We start from the raw sequence: 18,379 nt of genomic DNA on the forward strand, positions 1-18,379 counted from the left end.
TCCTAGGTACCAAGAGGCTAGACCAGAAAGGTGGGGCCACTGTCTCCAGAAGACTCAGGTTAAACCTGCTCCTTTCTCCTAAAGGGCATGGGCAAATGAGATCAGCTGAGCCTTGCTATCATTAGGCCTGCTTCTATAGGAGGACTGTGGAGGGGAAGGACCAGGAAGGGGAGACCAAAGCCAGACCAGTGGGGTTCTGGGGATGAGTGCTGGGGGCAAGGGTGAAGGGGAAGCAGTGCCATGTTTGGGGAGGGCACCAGAAGCCAAGGGCTGAGGGCTGCCTGAAGACACACTTCTCAACTTCATAATGTTGTCAAGGGCTGGGCCTGCTTGGAAAGAGAGGAGAGCTTATGTGAGACCTGAGGATAGCTTGAATCCTCATTTGAGGAGCCAGACACCAGTTGGATGAGACAAGAAGAACCCAAGATGCCTCCTGGGTCTTCTGGAGAGCTGCCTTTCATTAGTCCCTGTGACAGTGGGATGTAAACTCCCCAAAGGCAGGGACTGTGATGGTTTTTGTCTTTGTACCCCCAGCTTGGAGCACAGTGCCTGGTGTTTCTTGGGTGCTGCATACATGTTCTTAGAATGAATGCAAATCCCAGAGCCTCCAGCCAGGAATTCCCAATCACAGGGAGGAGAGGATGGGTGCAAACACAGTGTGGCAATGGTGTTGGGGGCACAGGGCAGCACACGAGGCCCAGGAGCAGCTCTCCTGCTTGGGGGGCTGCCCCCCAACTTCTCAGGAAGTGGCTGCAGCCGGCTGCATCTCCATGGTGACCGTGTTAGGGGTGTCCCCGCTCTCCTTCAGCTCAGCTCCATCACGGAGGGCCCTCTGGAAAACCACACGGAGGGGTTCCCAGAATCTCTGCTTCTTGTCCCTCCCCACCAGGAAGTAGATGACAGGCTTGGCACTGCTGTTCACGCAGATGAACACGTCCGTGACATACTCAGGAAAGGGTGCTGGGATCTCAAAGACCCAGAAGAGGAACCAGTCAATGCTTAAGTAGATGGAAGAGACCAGGAAGACAGACACGATGGCCAGGATGACGTTGTTGAGTTTGGATGACTGGTGCCGGCGGGTGGCCCTGCACTCCACCTTTACCAGGAGGACCAGGCAGGCCAGGACCATGAGGGGGGCAAGGATCAGGAAGAGCAGGATGCCTAGGAAGATGTCCATGTGGGTGCAGTCTCCCCAGGAGGGCCTGGGGGTGATGTATACACAGAAGTAGGTGTGGATAGTGGTAAGCAGGAAGGCCAGAGCCCAGAGCAGGGCACACACCAGGGCAGACAGGTGCTTGGGCCGCCGGTAGCAGTACCAGGTTGGGAAGAGGACAGAGAGGCAGCGCTCGGTGCTCACAGCCGGCAGAAGACTCACGCTGGTGAGGAAGGCAGCCAGGCCCAGGATCCTGGACACAAAGCGGATGTAGGTGGGAAAGGCGCCAGGGAAGGCCCCAGCCTGCAGGATGGAGAGCACCGCCTTGCAGAAGAGGTAGCCGACGTCGGCCACGGCCAGGTGGAGGAAGTAAATGGAGAAGGGGTTCCTCTTAATGGAGAAGCCAAAGAACCACAGGACGACCCCATTTCCTACCAGCCCACAGAAGCAGATGAGCAGGAAGATGTAACTCATGATAACAGGCGGTGGGAAGGCCTCTATCTGCTGCATGGTCAAGAAGCCTCGGCTGTAGAGTTCTGGGGCCTCACTTGCCCCTGGGCACACCTGTGGGCAGAGAAGGAGAGGGGCATTAACCTATCTGGCTGCAGCTTATGTCCCAAGTCCTTGCCACACTGGCGCCTGGAGCGTTCTCCAGTTTGGGTGAACAAAGGCCAAGTTCTAAAGTGGAGGAAGGAATCTCCAAATGAGTTGAAGTATATTAAGCTGGTGGCAGCCTTTACAGCACCATAGAGACGTGGGTGGTGATGATAATGATGGAGGCTACGTAGACTTGGCCCCTTTGTTCAGGGGCAGTGGGACGAGGAGAAACATATTGACCAAAAGACCTGAAGAGTTCAGACATGGAGAGAATTTTCTCAGGCACTGGGGTCTGGTCACTCTAGAAGTCAGCTCCATGTAATCCAGCGTTCCCCTGGAGCCCCTTTGGATCAGCCTGCAGCCCTGGGGACAGCTGTTTTCCTGGGCTGTGACCACATGCCAGTGAGAGGTAACTAGTTGCTAGCGGAGGTGGGGAACCTGTGACCTCCAGGCCAACTGTGGCCCTCTAGGTCCTCAATTGCAGCCCTTTGATTGAATCCAAACTTCACAGACTCTCCTTAATTAAAGGTTTTGTTCTGTAAAACTTGGACTTGGTCAAAAGGCTGTACCCAAGGACTAGAGGGCCACATGTGGCCTTGAGGCTAAAGATGCCCCACCCTGGGCTGGAGTATTGGTCCTGGAGTCAGGAAGACCTGAATTCAAAACCCACCTCCGATATTTAGTAACTGTGTGACTGCAGGGATGTCACTTAACTTTTGTGTGCCTCATTTTCCTCATCTGTAAAAGAGAGTCTGGACTGGTCCATCTCTAGGGCTCCACCCAGCCCTAAATCCATGATTCCATGTGAAGTTTTACTTCTCAGGCCAAGAACAACACCAGGAGCTGGGGCTGTAGCATAGGTGTGCCCAGAGGGGAGTGAAGTGGGCACGTCCATTTCATGCATGAGCACAGTCATGCCTAGAGGGTGGGGGCCCAGATCACACTTTTCCCTCAATGTTCCCCTTCCCTTATGGGACATAAGCTGCACTACGGGCATGCCTATGACAGGAAGTGTGTTCCTAATGGTTTGTACTAATTAATGAGGTCCTTAGGAAGTGGCAAAGCACTCCCGTGTCTTTGTCAAGAAGTTCCCAAATGGGGCCTAGAAGAGTGGGACAGGCTGAAAGGACTGAACAGCCCAACAATAAAGTCCTTGGTTACTTTCTTTGTCTCTGGGCTCTCCCATCCTCCACATCCATCTCTGAGGCTCTAAATTCTCACCTTTCTATTTCTCTGTCTATTGACTTGGAGTCTTGGCGTTGGATCTCAAGGAGCCAAGCCCAGCCCTAAAATGCCTGCGTATGGTCCTCTGAACCCACCAAGGTCTCAGCTAGGGAGGGAGGATCACAGAGGCAGGCACCAGCGGGTCAGATCTCTGAGTCACCACCCCCTCTCCTCGGGAAAGAACCCCACCCCCACCCTTTTTGCCTCAGGGAGATCCACCTCTTCCTTGATTTGACCGTCCAACAGTGCTTATCTTTGGGCTAGTCATCCTGTCTCACCCCGATCCTGCATGCTGTCAAATCTCAGTAGGTTTGTTGCTTCTTTTTGGTGAGAGAGACTCATACAGGGTTTAAAATGCTGTTGGTGTGTGATGGAGAGATCCCCGGGCTTGCTGCCCAAGGGCCCAGATCTGAGTCCTAATGTTGCGACTAACTCTATGCCTTGGACAAGTCACTTGACATCTGTGACCCTCAGTTTACGCATCTGAAGAGTGGGGGTAATACTGCTTTGGAGAATCAAAGAAGACTGTGTCTATAAGGTGCTGTGGAACGCTGAGAATGCCAACAGTATGTTGTGAATGGGGAGCTGGGAGGGCCCAGGGTTCGAACCCTGGCAGATCCATTGTGTGACTCTGCAAAGCAACCTGAGCCTCAGTTTCTTCATCAATAAGATGGGCAGAAAAGGACTTATATTACCCACCTCAGAGGACTGTTGTAAGGACTGGACAAATACAAACTCCTTAGCTTGCATTTAAGGCCCTCTATAATCTCCTCCTGGGCAGCTGTTAGTGGATAGAGCGTTCACCTGGATTCAGGAAGACCCTGAGTTCAAATCTAGCTTCAGATACTCTCTAGCTGTATGACCCTGGGCTAGTCACTTCACCCTGTTTGCCTCAGTTTCCTCCTCTGTAAAATGAGCTGGAGAAGGAAATAGCAAACTACTCTAGTATCGCAGCCAAGAAAACCGAAAGTGTGGTCATTAAGAATCTGACATGACCAAAAGGACTGAACAACAACACAATCTCCTCCCATCTGCCTTCCCACCATCATTTCTTACTACTCTGCATTACACAGCCAAACTGGACGCTGCCTGTTCTCCACGCTTAGCATCCCGTCTAGACCTGCATGTGTCTCCATGCCTGGAACACCGGCCCTTTTCATCCCTGCCTCTCAGCACCCATGTTCCTTCAAGACTCAGCCCAGCTTCTCAGGAAGCTTTCCTTCCGTGCCCCCCAACCTTCAGTTGTCAGTACTCGACCCCTCCTTCCTCAAACTTACCTATATTTACCCATCAGTCTATGTATTGTAGCCCTCCCCTCTCTCCACAGTAACCTACTTGAGGCCAGGGTCTTCATTTCATATCTTTGAATCTCCAGTACCTAGGACAGTGCCTGGGACTTGAAAATGTTGAGGTCTGGACTTGTTACTGCATTGATGGAGCTTGTATGGAATTTCCTATGAGGGCTTCTCTCTAGAGATACAAATTATTCCTTCTCTGCAACTGAGAGCATTGGAGGGCTGGGTGAGCCACCGAAGATTAAGTGATTCACCAGGGCCATACAGCTTAAAGTGTGAAAGTCAGGACTATAGGAGTATGGGTCGCCTGTACACTTCCTCCCTTGGGAACAGAGAGGGTGAGATGGGGGCAGGGGGAGAGAGAGGGAGGGAGGGAGAGAGAGAGAGAGAGGGGGAGAGAGATAGAGATAGAGATAGAGATAGAGAGAGAGAGAGAGAGAGAGAGAGAGGGAGAGAGAGGGAGAGGGAGAGAGAATCCCTGGGAGGGACTTTCACATTGACCAGTTACATACTGGCTTTTAAAATTCTTTCAAATCCTCATCTTCTTGGGGTCTGAGACAGATAGGGTCAGCCTACCATCTCCAAATCCAGCCTATGTACCTTAGTTTCCTCATCTATAACATGAGCTGGAGAAGGAAATACCAAGCCACTCCAGCATTGTTCCCAAGAAAACTCCAAACTCCAAATGAGGTCACCAAGAGTTGGGCTGAAAGGACTGAACAGCAACCACACACACACACACACACACACACACACACACACACACACAAAACCACACACACACACACACACACACATCTAAATGCATTGTGGTTGTTGTTCATCCTTCTTGAAGAGGCTCAACGGCATTATGGGTAATATCTTGATTTGCATGTGAATTGGCAAGACAAAAGTCAGGACAGCTGGCGATGGCCAGGGATGCCATGGATGACCTTGGCCTTTCCAAATTAACATCTTTCCCAGAAACAACAACAATCTGGATACATACATACACAACACACACACCTACAAATACACACATGTATGTATATAAATATTACATACAACACACCTCTACAAATACATGTATGTATACATGCCACAATGTAAGAAATTCGGAAAATTTGGGAAGACTTGAATGAATTAATAATGTGAAGAACAATGACCTACACAGTGATCCACCCAATTGTGTGAAGGAGAACCATCCTAAAAGGCAGGTGAAGTTTGGAATTGTGATGAACTGACCAGGAGACCACCTCCTGCCGACCTCCTTTGGGTGGAGAGGTGGTGACTACGAGTATACAATTTTCATTTTCTATCATGTTCTGTTTAGTTTTCTTGACAGAGACACTGCAGCAGTTTGCCATTTCCTTCTCCAGCTCATTTTACAGATGAGGAAACTGAGGCAAACAGGGTCACACAGCTAGGAAGTGTCTGGAGCCAGATTTGAACTCCTGATGATGAGTCTTCCTGACGCCAGGCCTGGTGCTCTGAGCGCTTCACCACTCAGCTGTCCCTTCATATATTATAAAATGCACTTACTGTCTTTTAGTTTTGCTTAAATGCTTTTGTTTGTCCCCAAGAAGTGTGATTGCTGTGGGCAGGGCAGGTGGGTTAAGAAGAACTGAAAGGACACAAAAACAAAAGGTGATAGCCCCATACTTGGAACTTCTCCCTCCTGGCTCTGACCGATGACCTACCTGGCTTCCTTTAAGTTCCAACTAAAATCTCCCATGCTCTGCCCAAAGGGAATATAAATTGTAATCTCTGAAACTTCTTTCTCTTTTTTTTTTGGCGGGGGGAAGGCAGGGCAATTGGGGTTAAGTGACTTGCCCAAGGTCACATAGCTAGTAAGTGTGTCAAGTGTCTGAGGTCAGATTTGAACTCAGGTCCTCCCGACTCCAGGGCCGGTGCTCTACTCACTGTGTCACCTAGCTGCCCCAAAACTTTTTTCTCTTAAAGACTAGCCTAAACCCCAAATCACTCTGGTCCCAGAACAAGTCCTACTTGGTCACTGTTTGGGCCTGATTGGCTCAGGATGGACATAAATAACAACTGTTTATGTTTTGGCCAGAAACCCTCAGGGTCTTCCCTTCCCACATCTATTTTTTTTAAGATGCCATTCTTCACCTCTTAAAGCCTTAATCTTTGAAATGGCACTGCCTCAGTGCAACTGAGACCTGTTAAAGACTTTAGCTTGAAGAAGCCAAGAGTCTCCCACTGTAGGTGGGCCATCTCCAGTGCTCCTGATCTACATCTGGCCACTGGACCCAGATGGCTCCAGAGGAGAGAGTGAGGCTGGTGCCTTTGCACAGCTCTGCCTCACTTAGATCCAGTTCACTTGCATATCATGGCATTGCCTCCCTGACGTCATGCTCCTCTGAGAACAAAGGAGAAACAGCAAGCAACATCCTACCATCTTTGAGAAGTTTTCCCTTTATTGTTCAGTCCTGTCTGACTCATGACCCTATTGGGGGTTTCTTGGCAAAGAGACTGGAGGGGTTTGCCCTTTCCTTGTCCAGCCCATTTCACAGATGAGGAAGTCTTCCCTAACCATTCTCAGTCCTAGCATCTTGCCTCAGTTAATGAATTCCTTTTTATCCTGTCTATGGCTTGTTTGTCTGCATTTCTTAGATTATAAGCTCCTTGTGAGCAGGTACTGACTTTTGCCCCTCTTTGTTTCCCTTGTGCTTAGCGCAGTGCCTGGCACATAATAGGGTTTTTCTTGAATTGAAATTGGACAATAACCTTAAAATAAAACCTAGGGGTTAGCCCAGATAATTGCTTAGATCCTTTCCAGTGTTCAGAGTCTCTGAGCTTGTAACTTTAGCATCTAAATCCAAGTGTTGGTGATGGGATGCTTGGGTGCTTGTGCTTGGACCCTAATTCTTTTTTTTTTTTTGGTTTGTTTTTTGGCAGGGCAATTGGGGTTAAGTGACTTGCCCAAGGTCACACAGCTAGTACATGTGTCAAGTGTCTGAGGCTGGATTTGAACTCAAGTCCTCCTGACTCTAGGTCCGGTGCTCTACTCACTGCACCACCTAGCTGCGCCTTTGGACCCTAATTCTAACATTTCTCCTTAGCCTCTGCTTGGGTGCCTGTAATTCCAAAATCATATCCAGTTTTAAAGTCACATCTCTCCCCAACTTCAAAGCACTGGCCCTAGTAATTTCTCTCCAGTTCAAGGGCAGCATGCCTTAGCAAAACACTTATCTCTCCTCCTGATACTGCAGCCAGATGCACATATAGAATTTATTTGTCTGACTCCTTGTGTATTGCTAATTGGCTGTGCACTGGGACATAACAATATTTACTACTGACTGACCTTACTGATGTGTATCCTAGACATAGTCAAATGTATACTCCCTTACATTTTTCTTGTCTAACAAGACATTTGATGGAAGCCACCTGGATATTTCCAGTTAGCCCTGACTGTTAGTTGACTTAGTGACATTTCATAGTCAAAACCACACCTCCAGGTAGCAGCCCCCTTGTGCTATTTCCCAGTGAACTCTGGGTAAGATACCTGTGCAGTAGATACTAAAGTGCATGTTCCTTTAAGAACTGACTGCCTCTTAACCACTCCCTAACCCCACCCCAAAACACCCAATTGACATGTTTCACCCCCAGACCTCTTATAAAAACTTTCCTGTACCCGTGTAAGGTGGCAGGTTCCCTAGGAACTCTTGCCGCTGTGAAGTGTAATAAATCTTTGCCACCTTGACTAAAAGAATGCTTGAGATTGTGAATTCATTCCAGATGACCCTGCCCCTCTCCAGTACTCAGGTCCCTGAGGGCCACTCCCCCTCAATGACCCCATCTGGGAACTCCAGTCTTGGGGTTCCTGGACCTCATCTCCCTCAACCCTCAACATTGGGAAGGCTGAAAAGGAGAGGCCTGAAGACTCCAGAATGCTGGATTTGGGGATCTGGGTGCAAATCCTAACTCTGCTACTTATCCTGGTTGCTAACCCTAATTGTATGACCTTAAGTGACCTCCTCCCTCTGGGATCAGCTTGCTCATCTGCAAAATGAGAGGATTGGAATAACTGGCCTCTCAGGGAAGCTGGAAATGCCCATGTCCAAATGAATATGATAATAAGGGGAAGTGGTCTTCCTGGTCACTGTGCACCGTCATGGCCCAAAAGAAGGGAGGGATACCAGGCTGCCAACTCCCCATCAGTATGGGGGTGGTAGATTAGCAAGGCTAAGGGAATCCTTGGTGCTGAAATAGCAGGAATGAGAATGTAGTATGGGGAGGGGTGCCCAGTGGGAGAAGAGGTCACTGCTCCTGCCTTGTTCCCAGTGGCCTCAAGCTGAGCTGGGCATGTGGCATATGTGAGTGCCTTAAGTGATGGGGCTAGAATAATGTGCCCCCCAAATACATCTCCATTGGAACTAGAAGGGACCAGGAAATTGGTTCTGAGGAAGGAGCTGTCAAGTGATTGTAGCTAGATCTAGAATGGAAGAGGCTTCAGAGTCAAGCTCTTCATTTTATAGGGGAGGAAACTGAGACCCAGGAAGTATAATGACTTGGCCAAGGTCTCAGATGTAGTAAGCATTGGGGATGAGATTTCAACCCAGATTCTCAGACTCTCATTTCACAGAAGAGAAACTGAGACCCAGGGAAGCAACTGGGACTATATCACCCAGGTAGTAGGTATTAGAAGCAGGATCTGAACCTATGTCTCCTCACTTCAGGGCTGGGGGTCCTTCCCCAGTTCACACAGCACATCCGTGGCAGTGCCAGTGTTCAAGTATCCAATGGCCAGAGAGCCCGCAGCTCATGCCAAAGATGAGGACCACACTGAGGACGGAGACAGAGAGGGATCCTTGCAGTAAGAGGATTTCATGCCCCACCTGCCAACCTGGGGCTGCAGGTGCATCCCTAGCAGAGCTGGCAGGTGCTACCTTGCCCACACTTGCCTTATTCCTGTTCTGGGCATGGATCTCCCACGAGCAATTCCAGGCCATCTCTGGGGGATGGGTTGGCTGGTGGTGGACACTCAAGGCTGACCTCCACAGATGCCTCTTCCAAACTCTGACAACCTGTCAATCACATAAAGAAACAGCTTTATCTCAATTGGGGTTTGAGTTTGGGACAAAAGGACTGTCATCCAACCCACTGCCATTAGTCCAAAACAACCCAACCCATCCAATAAGCATTTGTTAATCAACTTCTGAATACAAGACACTGGAGATGGAAAGGAAAAAAAAAAGACCACTTCCTGTCCTCAAGGGATTTACATTGTCCTGGGTAGGGATACAATATGTAAATACAAGTAAATGCGTGATATTTGGGGAAGCAGAGACCAATAGCCAGGAGGATCAAGAAAGGCTTCCTAGAGGAAAGGGAGCAGCAACACTCTTCCCTCCCACCTGCATTCCCCTTCCTTCCTAGACCCCAAGTGCATGGCCGTTTGCTGCATCTCTCATCTCTGGGCTCTGCTGCCTTGCCTTCCCCCATCTGCTCTGTGGCCAAATCTTGTCAGGCAGACCTTCCCAGCACCTGTGGTCTGCACCCACTTCTCTCCACACACAAATCCACCACAGGGGACCAGGCTTGTTTCCTTATCCTGGCTCCTGGTGGCCTACTGGCTTCTCTCCTGACCATGTCTCTTCCCCCCAGACCATCCTCCTTCAGTTGTCACACTGACCTTCCTAAAGCTCAGGTGTGAGCATCTTATCTCCGGTGGCACCTTGTTCCTTCCAGGATCAACTACAAGCTCCCAGTGGGTATCTCTGGCCTTTCCTAACCTGCTCCTGACCTTTCCATTCTCCTTTCCCTGTGTTCTGGTCCAATGACACCGGCCTTTTTGATCTTCCTCAAGTGAAATATTCCATCTCCTGACTCCATGTCTTTGCACTGGCTGTCCCTCATGCCAGGAATGCCCGCCCTCCTCACCACTCCCTCCTAGCTTCATTTAAGACTCAACTCAAACCCCCCTTCTTTAAGAGGCCTTTGGGGGTCTCAGACCTTTACTGCTCAGTGCCTTCATTCTGAGGTTACCTTCCACGTAACCTTTCTATAGCTTGTTTGTATACAGTTGTTGGCAGGGTGTCTCCCTCACTAGACTGGGAGCTTCTGGAGGGAAGGTACTGGCTTTTGCCTTTCTTTGTATCCTCAGTGCTCGCCACTGTGCCTGGTGAATAGTGGGCACCTAATAAATGCTTGTTGCCTGACTCAGCGTGTCCAGTACCTTGTGGAATTGTGAGCGCTGGAGCTGGAAGGCACCTCCAAGCCCAGCCTCTCATTTGTCCAGAGATGGGAAGAGGCTTGCCCAAGGTCACACAGCTTTGAGTCAGGATATGGGCCAATACCAGGATTCTTTCCCCTCCTCCATATGTCCTCCTTCAGCTTGCTCTGAGCAGCAGCTGGGGCCCACCCTGGACCCATGTTTCTCCTCTCCAGGAGCCTCCTCCTGCCTCCAGCTCATGCTGTTTCCATGAAGGATGCCACATCACATCTTCCATGACCTCAGCCCCACACACTCCCAGCTTTCTCCCATTGCCTGTTCCTTTGTTTTCTCTCATCTGCTCAGCCTTGTTGCCTCCACACTGACTCCCCCCAGATCTCGGAGCCATGGTGGGGAGCGCTGAGGGGCTGGGGAGGCAGAGAAGGCCCACATTGCTTTGTTTACGCTTCCATTGCCCTCTTTGCTTTTGCTTCCTCCCTTTCTGTCTTCTCTCTTCTGCCCTCCCCTGTTCTCTTGCTTTCCTTGCCTGCTGGGTTATAGATAGAGTTATGAATTTGGGGTCAGGAGATCAGAGTTCATGTCCCAGCTATCTGATCTTGGCCAAACCATGTGGCGGAATGTCCCTTCAGGCTCCTTTCAGAGCTAACATCTGATCCTCTGCCCGTATGTTCCTACCCCCTTTCACCCTGGTGGCTTATCCCCTTCCTTGCCCGATTCCATTCCGTTCCTCTCTTAAAGCCCTATGAGTGTCCTGCCAAGATGATATCATCTGTGTGTGTGTGTGTGTGTGTGTGTGTGTGTGTGTGAGTGTAAGTACATGTGGGGAGGGTGTGTCAGGATGGCTCTCCTGAATCCCTCTTATGTCTCCTAAATGAAGTGTGAGATTCCCTGCATGGGGAGACAAAAAAGGCATTTAGGAGGTCCATACCAGGCCGAAGAGTGGGTCTATGTTTGCATGTAAGTGTGTAAGTATGCTTGGATATGTCAACCAGTCAGACAATAAACATTTATTAAGTACCTACTACGTGTAATTTGTATTAGGGATAAAAATAAAAAGACAGCCTTACCGTCAATGAACTTACAGTCTAATGGCGAAGACAATATACAAAAGGAAGCTAGAAAGCAGGGGTGGAGGGTGAGGAAAGGTTGATGGAAAAGTCCAAAGATATCCCAAAGAGTGAAGCAAAAGGGGGACATAAAGAGATGGCTGGTCTGGGCCAGCCATTTGAAGTTCCTGGCTCTGCCCTCAGGTGTACTGGTGAGGTGAGAGTAGTACCAAGGCTGAGGGGATATGTGTACCAAACAACACTTATTGAGCACCTACTGAGTGCCAGACTTTGTATTCGAAGCTAGGGATGTAAAGAAAAAATCCAGAAGTCCCTGACCCCAAGGAGCTGAGTCTACTATGGATTAGATTACATCATCTGCCAATAAATATGATACAAAATAGGCATTCTTGGTAGCAAAGTGATTCAGCCTAAGTGTAGGGGTATTTGAGCAGGACGAGAGTACCAACACCTATGGACTTTGTATCTGTGTTGAGAGCACCTGTCTGGGTGACCTACTTCCAACCTTAAATAAGGAAATCCCCCAGCTCACGAGCACACACCCTCTGCTTTTATCAGGACAGCTGCCTCATTAACAGTCCTGAGAACAAGGCACAATCCTTCCCACTCCCATCTATCTTTGCTCATTTTGTCGCCATCATGGGGAACGCCTTTCCTCCTCTCTGTCTATCCCAAATCCTGCTAATTCTTCAGAGCCGAGTCCTCCAGGAAGCCTTCCTTGACTATACCAACCCTTTGTGATTTTCTTTTTGTCAACTCTTACTGTACTTGTTCCAAGAACTCATAATTGTACTTTGTTATAGGCTGCACTCTGTTGTTCCTTGTCTCTTCATGTTTTTTTATCTTATGTTTCCCATCAGACTCAATGCTCTGGGAAGACAGGGACTGTGTTTTATTCTTCTCCCAATTCCCTATAGTGCCTAGCATGTGCCAGGAGCTCAAACGTACTTTATACATTGTTGGGTTGTTGGGTGTGTCTCTTTGTATGTGTGTTGTCATCCCCCTCCCATCAGGGGCCTATTTATTCAGGGGCCAGAGCCCAGGACCAAGTATTTGAAGCAGGATGGTTGTGATGGCCGATTAAAACACATTGTTTGGGATGCCCATCAATTGGGGAATGGCTGAACAAGTTGTGGTGCATGATTGTGATGGAATACTATTGTGCTACAAGAAATAAGGAGCATGAAAACCTGGGAAGACTTACAGAAACTGATGCTGAGCGAAATGAGCAGAACCAGGAGAACATTGGCCACAGTAATAGCAACGTTGTAACAATGATCAACTGTGAATGACAACTCGTGTCAGCGATACAATGATCCAAGACAATTCGGCTGTCCACCTCCAGAGAAAGAACTGATGGAGACTTGAATGTAGATCGAAGCACGCTTTCTACACTCTCTTTGTTATTCTTGCTTTTTTGGTCTTCATTTTCTTCTGCAACATGACTAATATTGAAATGTTTTGTATGCCTGCACGTGTAGCATCTACATCAATTGGCTTGCTTTCTCAAGGAGGGGGAGAGGGGGGAAGGGGAGAGGAGGGAGGGAGAGAGAATTTGGAACTCAAAAATTGTTTTAGAAGTATGTTAAGCAGTTTTGTTTATATGTAATTGAGAATTTTTTTTAAAGCACCTTGTTAGAGCTATGTGTACATGCACCAGTCCTGGGGTAGGTGGAGTTGAGAACTCACAGATATGAGAAGCTATCATGACTGGGAAGGATGTGGCTGCAAGCAGGAGGACAGAGGAAAGTCCATATTGGGGCTCGATCTCCACCTGGCTGCTCTAATCAGAAGCAGGAGACTGGAGCTCAGATGCTGGCTCCTGTGTGAGCCTGGTGAGCTACTGAGGGTCCTGGGCTCCCAGACCTAGAGCTGGGAGAGGCCTCAGAGGCCAATGAGTTCCACGCCCTCTCTTTGCAGATGAGGAAACTGAGGCCCAAGGAGGTTAAGTGGGTTAATCTAGGTCACACAGGAAGTAAGGGACAGACCCGGGATTTGACACCATAGTCTCCACAATTTACAGGTGCCCTCAGTTTCCTCATTGGTAAAATGAGAGGGGTTAGGCTGAGGGGCAGGGAGGCTTCCTTGTTCTAGAGCTATGCCAGTGATCGGCATTCCCAGAAGTCTGCAGCACACTTCATCTCTGTTGTAGGTGGCATTGGAGTTTCTGAGCATGTGAGACAGGGACAACGGGTGTTAATAGGCTTATTTGACTAACAAGGCGACTGAGGCACAAATGGTGGGCTGATTTGTCCAAGCTCACATGGTCAGTAAAGATCAGAGATGCCATTCAAGCTGAAGGGCTTGCAGCTCTCTGGCTCAGCACTTGAGCCCTGCTGCTCTGCCCAGTGAGCCTTCCTTTCTCTGTGAGCCCAGGATTCAAATCCAGACTCCCACATGAGCTGGGCAAGGCATTTTCACCCCACTGAGTCTCAATGTCCTTCCTCATCTCTACAATGAGGATAATAATGCTTAGACTATGTACAATTCAGGGCTATTGTGACAAAAGTATCTATAAACTTGAGAGAGAGAAAGCTATTATTTCTGTTCTCCTTCCCTGGGAAAGGCAAATTTTGCTCCTGACCTGTGACTGATATCAAGAAAATCACTGGCATATTTTTTTCTGGCCCTCCTATTCCTAATCCTTAAGGTTTAGACTTTTCAAAAAGACTGTTCTCTGGCATTGGGACTCAGAGGCACAGGGCTGGGGCAGGGCATGAGGGACCAAGGGGAATGAGAGTGTGGCTTTCAGCTGCTGTTCAGATGGCTTCAGGGACAGATGGGCTATTTGGCACCAAGTCTGCCTGGATGTTTGCCGTGCAAAAACTTTTAGAAAAAGGAAGATCACAGAGCCCATAAGTGGATGGGGTGATGGAGGCAGAGCCAAGTTAACTAGTATTTATTACATATGTACTATGTGCCAGGCATTGTGCTCTGTGCTGGGGGTAAAAAGAAAGGCAAAGAAAACACAGCGAAAGAAGGAAGGAACCCTTATGGGTTAGCCAGAGAGGCCAAAGTGGAAGTAGAGTCTTGTGGGGGGAGGTGGGGAGAGAGACAGAGACAGGGACAGGGGAGACACACAGAGAGAGGAGAGAGAAACAGAGAAAGAGGAGAGGCAGAGAGAGCCAGAGCCAAAAAGAGAAAGGAGAAAGGGACGGGGCAGGGGGGGGGTAGGGAGAGGGAGAGACAGACAAAGATACAGAGACAGACAGAGACAGACAGAGAGGCAGGCACAGAGATGGGGAGACAGAGAGTCAGACAAGATAGAGGAGAGAGATACAGAGAGAGAGAGAGAGAGAGAGAGAGAGAGAGAGAGAGAGAGAGAGCCAGAGAAAGGAAGGAAAGGGATGGGGAAAGAGAGAGAGACAGACAGACAGAGGAGAGATACATAGAGAAAGAGACAGAGACAAGAGAAGACACAGATTGAGAGACAGAGAGATAGAGATAGAGAGAGGAGAGAGAGATGGAGAGAGAGATAGAGGGACAGAGAGAGACAGAGAGACAGACAGAGAGATGGAGGAGAGAGAAATACACAGAGATAGAGACAGAGACAAGGGAAGACACAGAGAGACAGAGGAAAGAGAGAGATACACAGAAATAGAGGAGAGCCAGAGAGAAAAAGGAGAGGTACAGGGGAGAGAGAGAGACAGACAGACAGACAGAGACAGAGACAGAGATGGAGATAGAGATGGAGACAGAGAGACAGAGGTAGAGAGAGACAGAGAGCAGAGAGACAGAGACAGAGGAGAGATACACAGAGATAGAGACAGAGACAAGGGAAGACACAGGACAGAGGTAAAGACATGTAGAAGAGGAATGGAAAAAGATAATGAGAAAGAGGAAAAAGAGAGGAAAGAACTGGGGAAAGAGAATGAGAGCTGGTTGCAGTCAGGGGAGTGGAGGGTTAAGCTGAGTGGGAGAGTTAACTAGGATAGAAGGAATGGCTGGGAGTTTCAGAAGTAAAACTGGGAAAAGCTGAATGTCTCGAGCACAATCCTGCTGAGCAGCCAGTGCCCTGCAGGACCCAGACCATGCCCTTCTTGATGGCTGCTCAGAGAGGGTGGGGCTCATCCAAAGCTGGGGAGTGGCTGGGTCCCAAGGCTGAGGGTCTGGCTCCAGATGCCAAGGAGCCCTTTGAAGAGGTGTGTCCCCAGGAGGGGCTGTCCTCATCTCTTTCCCTTCCTTCCTTCCTTTGCTCTTCCTCTGTGCTATTTTCCCCCCAGATTACCTCCACCTCCCCAGCCCTGGAGCCCCACGTGTGGATATGCTCTCTCCCACCCCCACCCTGAGTAAAAGAGGCTTTTTACTTACAGTTGGGGGAGCTCTTTGGGATCCTCAGGAAAGGGGTGGCAAGGAGCCTTCCTCGGAGAGGAGAGCGCAGGGTGCGTGTCTTCGGCTGCCTGATGCCCTCTACTCAGTTCCTCCCTCCAGAAGCAGACAGGGTCCTGAGCACACTAACCAAATGGGAGCACACCAACTTTAATGGGAGGGAGCTGGCCAGACGGACAGTCACCCTGGGGCTGAAGTTCCACACGCCCTGGGACCTGCAGCAAGCTTCCCAGAGAGGGAGGGAGTGATGACACTTGGGAGAGGAATGCCTGGGCACAGGAGGAGCCAGCAGCCCCCCGGGAAGCAGGAGAGCAGGCTCTCCCTCCAGCTCCTGACGTCACATTGGCATTCACAGAGGAGCTGCTAGCTTTTCCTCCCATCCTGCAGCAGAGCAGAGCTCACAGGAGCTAAAGGCAGGTTGGGGAACTGCTAAAGCCCCTGGCTGTCCCATCAGGCTTTGAAGGGGGAGCTGGTTGGCCAGGACCCAGCCGGGATCGAGGAAACTCTTTCCTAAAATACAATTCGGACCATGTCACTCCCTTGCTCCAGAAACTCCAATGACTCCCTATTACCTCTAGGGTCAGTTTTTAAAAAACTCAATTGGGCTTCAACCAACTTTTCCAGGCTTATAGTGTATTACTTTCCTTCACACACTCCACCATCCAGTCAAACTAACCTTCATGCTGGTCCTTACCCATGGCTCCCCCATCTCATGCTCTTGTACTAACTGTCCTCCAGGGATGCCTGGAATGAATTCCATCCTCACTTCCATCTCTTAGAATCCCAAGTCTCCTTCAACGCTCAGCTCAAGGGCTGCCTCCTCCATGAAGACTTTCCTGATTGCTCTCCCCATTAAAAGAATTACCTTGTATTAATTTTGTTGCTCCAAAATCCAGGTTTCTCCTTAATACTGGTTCACTTCTGTCTTTGTACAAAGGCAAAATGCTTGGCAACAGATGGGCACCGAGTAGTAATAGTCGCAGCTTGCACTTATATAGAGATTTAAAGTTTGCAGAGTGCTTTACATGTGTCAACTCATTTAACAACCCTGGGAGGGAGAAACTATGATTAGCCCTATTTTACAGATAAGGAAACTGAGGGAGACAGAGTTAAGTGATTTTCAAGGCCACACAGCCAGTAAAGCTGTGGAAGGACTGAATCTAAAGTCTTCCTGATTCCAAGTACCATACTCTGCCCACAGCCCCATCTATAGGGGCTTCATAAAAGGGTATTGATTGACTGGTCATGGGGTCACTGATTTAGGACTGGAAAGAAATTTAGAAGACAACCAGTTCATTTACAGATGAGGAAACTGTGGCCCAGAGAGAGGGAGGGACTTTCCCAACTAGAAAGTGGAAAGACTGGAGTAGAAGCTGATGGAAGTCAGGTGAGGCCAGGCCAGGAGAGCAGACAAAGCCTTGTGGACAGCGAGTACTTAATAAATGCTTGGGGAATCAAGTTGAACACAGAATCTAGGTCTGGGAGGGACTTTAGAGACCATTTAGTCTAACCCTTTCATCTTACAGAGGAGGAAACTGAGGCAGCCCAGATTGGGGCAGGGACTTGACACAGCTCTCTCTCTCTCTCTCTCTCTCACTGGGGACATATTCCCCTGCTGGCCTCAGAGGAGGTGGCCACAGATTGATATTGTCCTCTTCCTTTCTTTCTCTCTTCTTCCATTTTTCTCCTCCTGTTTTAGTCCCCACAGGGAAGTAAATTGTCCCCAGGCTGGCCAGGGCCCTTGGGCTCTGAGGAAAGACCCAGGAATTCCCCCTTCTGGGGCCCTAATAACAGTCACATGGCCCAGTGGAAAATCTAAGGAAAAACAAGCAGAAGTTGGCTGGGATTGGGAGTGCTGAGCTCACCAGTGGATGAATCAGCCTTTCCCCCAGCAGAGCTATCCAGGGAGAGTTGGAGCTGGGAGGAGAGGGAGGGGAGAAAGTGCTGGTAGAAGGGGGGCAGAATGAGGATCATGGGGGAGACAGTGGGGGGAGCATTGAGAGTGAGCATGGGAGGAGGGAGGAAGGAGAAAGCACTGGACAGAGCAGAGGAAAGAATGGGGAATGGGGCCAGAGGAGAGAGAGAAGGGGGAGCATTAAAGGAGAAAGTAGAGGGTAGTTGGGGGAAGGAATATTGTGGGGGATCCTGAGGCGAGAGGACAGTTTAGCCTTCCTGGAGCTGGTGCCTGAGGTCTAGACACAGCTGGCAGCTTGCCTTCCATGCTCCCCAATGTTCTGGGTCCATCCAGCTTTCCTGGGAGCCTTGAACTCCAGGGGCTTTCTGAAAGTGGGAGTAAAGTCTACCCCAAAGGAAGGTTCTGGGGGCTTGTGCTTTGCCCACCTTTAGCAGGAGCCCTGTCTCACCCACTCTCCCCCACCCCCCAGAATGGGTCCAAGGTGGAGGAGTAAGCACAAGTCAACAAGGTTCTTGGAATCACCTGAGGCTGTCTCTGGCTGCTGTACGAGAGCCCAATCACTGCCTGTGTGCCCAGCAGTGGGGAAGGCAGAGGAAGCTGAGCTGTCCAGCCCTACCTCTGGGA

The 18,379-nt window shown here is 49.5% G+C and overlaps 1 protein-coding gene across 1 annotated transcript; it reads right to left on the minus strand.

Annotated features, from left to right (window-relative positions):
- Nucleotides 1-739: 739 nt before the first annotated feature.
- Nucleotides 740-16,220, minus strand: MRGPRF (MAS related GPR family member F). Its single transcript, XM_036765311.1, is given in 5 exon segments — nucleotides 740-1,717; nucleotides 9,174-9,252; nucleotides 9,254-9,296; nucleotides 15,823-15,924; nucleotides 16,025-16,220. Coding segments are annotated over 5 exon segments (1,398 nt in total).
- Between the last annotated feature and the right edge of the window lie 2,159 nt (nucleotides 16,221-18,379).

Source organism: Trichosurus vulpecula, chromosome 6 (genome assembly GCF_011100635.1).
Source record: "Trichosurus vulpecula isolate mTriVul1 chromosome 6, mTriVul1.pri, whole genome shotgun sequence".
Taxonomy (NCBI): Eukaryota; Metazoa; Chordata; class Mammalia; order Diprotodontia; family Phalangeridae; genus Trichosurus; species Trichosurus vulpecula.